Source organism: Triticum aestivum, chromosome 6D (assembly GCF_018294505.1).
Source record: "Triticum aestivum cultivar Chinese Spring chromosome 6D, IWGSC CS RefSeq v2.1, whole genome shotgun sequence".
NCBI classification, from domain to species: Eukaryota; Viridiplantae; Streptophyta; class Magnoliopsida; order Poales; family Poaceae; genus Triticum; species Triticum aestivum.
The window spans coordinates 363,509,699-363,516,603 of NC_057811.1; the positions used below are offsets into that span (position 1 = coordinate 363,509,699).

Consider the following 6,905-nt stretch of genomic DNA (forward strand, 5'->3'; position numbering starts at 1 on the left):
GCCAATCCAAACGAACAAAAAACAGACAAATGCGTTGTGCGTTTGGGTCGGCCAGTTGGAGTTGCTCTAACAAGATGCCAAGTCCTCGCAGACCTCGCCCATGTATTAACAGTATCACCGTGTCGGGGTCAGCATCGCGCTTGCTTGCATCGTATACATTGCCAACCGTGATGGTACATATGATATGAATAGCAGTGTAATCAGTGCTAGAACGAAGCGTCATGGGCTGGTCATGGAGGCTCTCGCGCCGACCGGCGCAGCGCGCACACGGCGACACGATGCGAGTTGCCATTGATTGGGCCTGCGTGTACCAGAAGGGGCGGATTCGGCAAGCCAGCCGTCGGCCGTCACGATGGGGCGCTCCCTCCGGTGGCACATGAACGAATGAATGAATGAATCTGTCGGGCGCGCGGTCTCTGTCGCGGGGTGGCTCATCTCATCTCGCCGCGCGTGTTCGGCGGCGGACAAGCGCCAACCCCGATCCGACGCTGCGGGCGCAGCCACGCGCGCTACGAGTTTGGGTGGTGATGGTGCCGAGGCTCGATCCGTCTGGTTGCGGCGCTGGGTTGCCCGTGATAGCTATGGAAATGGAGTTGGAGGAGATCGACAGCAACAGGGTGTGCATTCAATGCGGATGACGAGCGGTGCCGAATGTCCCAGGAATGGATCGACATGATTGGGCCGGAGCGGATTGCCAAGGCCGAGAGGGATGCCACAGCAAGCAACATGTAGTAGTACACGACGCAGCTGGCAACAATAATGCACACTGGCTGTAGAGGACCGACTACTCATCTCAACTCAACTGGAGAAGAACAGTAGCCCTTAATTCGCTGATCCCTTCGATCGGAGAAGCGAGCATTTGTAAGAGAACAGTTCGACCTTACAGCATCGGCTGAGGCTCCAAAATATGATATGTGCAAATTCAGCTCGAAAATAAATATCACAATATACAGCCCGAGTATGAACAGACGACCAAAGGAAACTGTGTCCACCCGAAAGAAAGAGTAAAATAGAAAACTGGAAATACTAGGAAGCCCAGCGCAACGAGTGACCACTTGACCAGAGCCAACCTCCAACTCCCTTTACTAACACTAGCAGATGCTATAGACTATATGTCCATGTTCGCAGTGAGATCAATCTACTAGGCTCAGACAGTGGGGCTGATGATGCCGACAACAAATCATTCCATGGTAGCGAAATGTGTCACAGAAGAGAAAGCAGCATGACTTCTTCGATGTCAATGGCGTACCAAATATGTCAGATAGTTTGAATCAGCGTTCTTCAGAAATGTTCCCTTGAATTGAGCGTTCTTCAGAAATGTTCCCTTGAATTGAGCGTTCTTCAGAGATGTTCTGCATTGCAAGGAAAATTTCCTCATCAGGTTATGTTGGATATCGATGTTAACAAGGTATGCAAGAACAACATTATTCAGTACACAGAAAATGAGTGTCTACTTCATGTTAACAAAATAAAACAACTGCCAAAAGTCATTAGGCTGTATTCTAGTAGTGAAAATTGACAAAACTAGGACACACTAGCAGTGAACTGTATCCGCAAAAAATGTTTGTCCAGATAAATAAACTTTAGTTTTGTCACGGCCCAGGCTCTGGAGAGCGTAGCCATGCAGATCCTTGTGCGCCGTGGGCGCAAGGGGGTTAGCGTTTGGGGATCGGAGGCACGCCTCCTCTTTTCTTCTTTATTGATTCTCTGGTGTCCACATACTAGGCTTAGGTCCCTTTATATATAGGGCCGGCTGATACAAACTCAACTTAACTTTCCAACTAACACAATCTTTATCTATGGAAATAATTATCTAACTTGATATGCAAGCAAACTAAAGATAAAGCCTATCTCTAAGCAGATTTCGGACCCTCCCTGTTCCTGCGCTTGAAGTGCTGGCCCCACATGACATGTACCCGAAATAAGTTGTGAAGAGCTTAGTGTACAGTTCTGAAGAGATTACTGTACAAAGGGCTAGGATTTAGTGATATTACGTTGTCAATAGCTCAATGCACAAAGGGTTACATGATTGATCACTATACGAGCATAGAATGGCCATTCCTGGAACTAAGAATTTAAAACCAAGTAAAATATGCAAGGACACCTTAAAAAGTATATCAAGAATCAGAGATAGAAATGGAAAGGTAATCAAATAATGGAAGTATATACAACCATACTTAAATAGTGTATCTGTGCTCATGAATCATGATTGTGACTGATGTGTTGCCTAGAATAACCTTTGGGACATTTACAGATATGTTGGTTACTTATATGTTGCCGAGAATAACCTCTAGAATATTTATTTGACAGATTTAACCTTTAGAGTTTAGTGTCTGCTCAACTTTCTCTATCTCTGCAGTCCTCATCCAACTCCTCTTTCCTCCCAATCCATCATGTCCTCATCCAAGATCAAACTCCCCTCTGTAGTCCTCATCAAGTGCTGGATTGATGCGCCGGTGGACACCCAAGGCCGTGGTGACCGAGCAGACACTGGCGCTACTCCCGCTGACTGTGAAAGAGACCTCGAGGGGCAGATGAAGACAGTTGCTTTGAGCGGCGGAGAAAGACAGAAGCGTGTCTCACGCTGTGATGGTGGAGGAGGATGTGAGGTGGTGACTAGGCGGGCTCGCTGCTGAGGGCGGCCGCCTCGGAGGTGAGGCAGCAACTAGGTGTACGCGTCACTTGAGATAACCATTCTCGGTGTCCAGATTTTAGGAAGGTTGTGATGCGGTTCCAAGCTCCATCACCATGGACTTGTCCCCACGGAAGCGTGAGAGGGAGAGGTTGGTGGCAGAAGAGATGGATCTTTTATTCCTACAACCAATTTGCCATCGGAGCAACTAGTTGCTCCGGTTCAAAGGTTTTCTAATTTGACAACGCCTCCACAATGGTGCGAACCAGTGCCAAATGCCAAATTTAGCATTTGGCATCGCTATTTGGCCAATGGTGGGGCTGCCCTTATGTTACATTACTTGTAAAATTTCAAGTTGAATCTGACTCAAGATTCTTAGAGTAAACTTTAATGAGAGGTTTTGTCGGTTATTAGCAAGAAGCCTGTGTATTTCTATGGACTAACAAAATCATACAACATGTTTATATGATAATTACTTTCTTCTATTGGGGTGCTGCACGGTGTACCCGGATATTCGTTATCCATAGGAGAGTTTGTGCAAAATAGTTTCCAGTGGGTCCCCTGGGTGGTAAGCAGTCTCACCTCAGTCTCAGCCGCTGGTAGCAACTTGGACGGTTACTTAGTATGATCTCAAGGCAAATGGTTCATCACCACCAACTGGTTTGTTTATAGGAGCAAAAATATAGGATTTATTCCCGTCTTTCAAGTTTAAAAATGTCGCATATACCATTGGTTGCAGAATAGGCATAGTTAGGGCACAGAGAATGTGAAATTTCAAGCACATTTCACTAAATCATATGTTATATTACAGATGTCTAGTCATCGGTTTTTGTTATAAATATAGATAGATTAATAATCATGAAGGGAATCTGATGTTGCAGGTAAGGGTAAAAATAGAGGCTATAACTCTTTCTGGATAATACACATGGGAATCGTGCATATTTGCATTACTCGGAAGGGAAAATGGATACCTAAATGTCATATCCTAATTAGATCGATACTGAATTGACAGGTTTAGCATTTAGCATGTAGGTAAGGTTGCCCCACACCGTTGAAAGGAACTGTTAAGCAGATGTATGGATCAAAACATGCGAACAACCTAGGTTTCCTGAACCATTGGCAATTCAGCGCCTCAATGAAATGCCTTGCTCTCAACTTCATGGCTTCCAACCTGATTATGGTGAGCAGCGGCTGGACCTCGGAATATTTGTTGTTGAAGGGCCCATTTCTCTTCCTCCACAGAAACAGTGAAACCTTCCCTTTTCTCCCAGTTTTTGGCAGAGTAAGATAGAGATGAAGGGGCAGATGGCTGTGTTCTCCCTGTTTTGGCACGAGCAAGACAGAGGAGGAGGTGCAGATGAATGTGGCACAGAAATGGGGAATGAAGGAAGGCTTCCCATTGTGTCCTGATTAATTTCGTGGTTCAGGTGGAGCTGAACCCATAATCTTTCTTTGATTACAATCAAGAGAAAAAATGAATTGAATTGCCTAACAGTTTTTATTCGAAAGCAACCAAATTGAATGTTTTCTCTAAATTGGGGCTCTGGTTAACCAACAAAGAAGGCTTGCAACTGTAATACAGAGACCAAGGGCAGTTTGTCATGTTTAGATGGTTAGTGTAACTTTCAGGTATCCATCGCGCACAGATAAAATCGTTCCCACTTTGATTTTTTCACCACCATAAATTTCATAAGCACTCAAAACCAGTGGTTGGCATTTTACATGAAAACCAGAAACATCATGTCAAAAGTTTATCATAAGCTGAAATTGATGCGAAAAATTAGCAAATCCTATGCTTCATGGGGTCCAATGGAGGAAACCGAATTGAAGTAATATGGAACAAAAAGTTTTATGATATGTTTGTTACTAATCAGGTTATACATGTCCAACAACTCATAACCTATATGTGAAATCACCTTCATTAAATCTTCAATATGTTGCTATTTTTCTGAGAAAACGCAAAGCTTCCGCCTCAATGCATTGATAGAAAGAAGAGAAATACAAATGTACAAGCCTAAGACTAGACTGAGCAACCGACCACTCAAGGAAAGACCACGACCAGCAGCCACAAAATAAACGTTACAACTGACGCAATCAAACAAACCCCGGCCTAGATGCCACCGAGACAAGCATTAAAAATCATGAGCTGCGGCGCAATTTCTACGCACGACGCAATCCGTGCCATACACCTCAACCAGACGTTTATCACGAGCTTGCACGCACGCACTGCCGATTGGACAGTGCTGAACCGGTTCGCGCTGTAAGTTCAATCACTGAATTTCTCGCGCTACATTTAGGTAACATTAAATGTGCTACTACCATGAATCAACAGAAACTATTTCTTAGATGAACCCACTGCAACTGCAAGACATTAATCAAAATTATAGAACGGTGAAACCATAAATTACAATTAGGATGGAACCAACCTTGTCAGACCCGGAGAAGCTGGACCTTGTTCTCAATGGAAATGCCCATCCAGTCCGGGTGTCCGGCCACCCACTGCAGCTGGTTTATCTCGGCACCCGCATCATAAACAAGAACTGGATCAATCCCTTCGGGAGGCACTGCTGCCGGTGCCTCAGGCAGCTCCCAGATGAGCGCCTGCCCGTCGTCCCCTGCGGAGCAGAGGTGTCTTGCAGCCTGCGGTGCCCACGCAACAGCGTTGACGCATCCCCCATGCCGATGTAGCTCGGCCACAGGCACCCCGGGTGCGCGTATGTCGAGCACAACGACGGCGTTGCTGTCCATGAGCAGGGCGGCCATGTACCGTAGGTCATAGCGGTTCCAGGCAAGCCTGAGGAGCGGCGTGTCCGGGCGGGGGCTCTCGTAGACGATGGTGGAGTGCTCCTTGTCCCGGAGATCAAAGACGCGGACGGAGCCATCGGCGGAGACGGAGGCGAAGACGCCGGCCTCCCCCCAGGCGATGTCGTGCACGGCCTTGTCGTGCGCGATGAGCTGCGTCTCGACGACGCCGCGCTCGATGTCCCAGACGGTGCAGGTGGTGTCGATGGAGGCGGTCCCGATGCGGCGGGGCTCGATCTCGTTCCAGTCGAAGGAGGTGAGGGGCGCGCAGAAGTCGGAGGCGGAGGCCTTGCGGTTGTCGAGGACGGAGCGGAGCTCGGGGGCGGGGGCGGAGGCGGAGAGGTCGTCGAGGGGGGCGTGCCAGAGGCGGAGGGCGTCGGAGGAGGAGGCGAGGAGGGGCGTGGAGGCAGCGCGCGGGTTGAACTGGAGCTTGGTGGGCGGGTAGGGGTGGTCGAAGGAGAGGGAGGGGACGGCGCGGAAGGAGGCGGCGGTGGGGTGGACGGAGTCGAAGCAGAGGAGGGAGACGCGGTTGTGGAGGTCCTCGAGGAAGCTCCCGGCGGCGAGGACGGGCGCGGAGGGGGAGAAGGCCAGCGCGTAGATCGAGTGGGGGAGCTCGCACGTGAAGGCGTAGGGGTTGGGCGCCGCGTCCGCCCCCGCCGGCGAGGCGGCCGCCGACGGCGTCGGCTTCGGCTGGTCCATGGGGAGAGGGTTTGCCCTGTTCCGTGTGGATTTGGGGGTGGACTTGTGCCGCTGGCTGCTGGGGCTCCTGGCCTGGGTGATTGTTTTACGGCGGGGGTGTGGAGGAAGTTTCAGCGCTCTCGTCGTCTCGTGCACTCCAGCGGGCGGCGGGTGAACGGAGACCTGGCAAGTGAGCACGAGGGTTGAAATCGATGGAGCCGCCGGTCTACGGGTGCAGTGCGCGGCGCACGGGAGGAGGACCGACGAATTTCCAGAGCAAAGGAGTGTCGTTCGAGTGAGATTTTGACCGGAAAACGCGATCGGGATGGTCATGTTCTTTTCTTGAGGGGAAAGCTTGCAACGCGATTATATTCATATATATGTACAACTTCTCTAAGGAAATACTAGAACAAACATAAAATTAAAAAAATGTCATGCTTATCTCAATCATAAATGAGTTGTTTTTCATCATATAAGAAAAACAAAGCATTCGTTTGAAGAGTTTTGAGTGTATGCTAAAATGTATATGGACTATGTATAATGGAATCCTTAAGAAAAGGATAATGATTTTAGTCAGGCGACCCGCAACTGCGTTCACCCGTCGCCTCCTACTCCCCCCTCCCTCTCCTTATCCCCTTCCCGTGGCTTCCGATTCACTCATCCTGCGCTGCCTCGCCTCATCTATCGAAAAAGATTTTCGCCCCGCTTTATATGTAAAGCAACGATTATCAACAACCTGATACAAACACACGCCACCACAACACACGCACACATCCAAGCAGAGATGAAGCTA

The 6,905-nt window shown here is 48.8% G+C and overlaps 1 protein-coding gene across 1 annotated transcript; it reads right to left on the reverse strand.

The window, feature by feature from the left end:
- Positions 1–893: 893 nt before the first annotated feature.
- Positions 894–6,347, reverse strand: LOC123145107 (protein TRANSPARENT TESTA GLABRA 1). Its single transcript, XM_044564430.1, has 2 exons — positions 5,059–6,347; positions 894–1,352 (listed from the first exon to the last, which is right to left on the reverse strand). Exon 1 carries the CDS (start codon positions 6,131–6,133, stop codon positions 5,063–5,065), a length of 1,071 nt encoding a protein of 356 aa, XP_044420365.1. The 5' UTR covers positions 6,134–6,347; the 3' UTR covers positions 894–1,352; positions 5,059–5,062.
- Between the last annotated feature and the right edge of the window lie 558 nt (positions 6,348–6,905).

Coding starts and splice junctions, on each gene's coding strand:
- LOC123145107 (XM_044564430.1), bottom strand. CDS start 6,133: ATGGACCAGCCGAAGCCGACGCCGTCGGCGGCCGCCTCGCCGGCGGGG.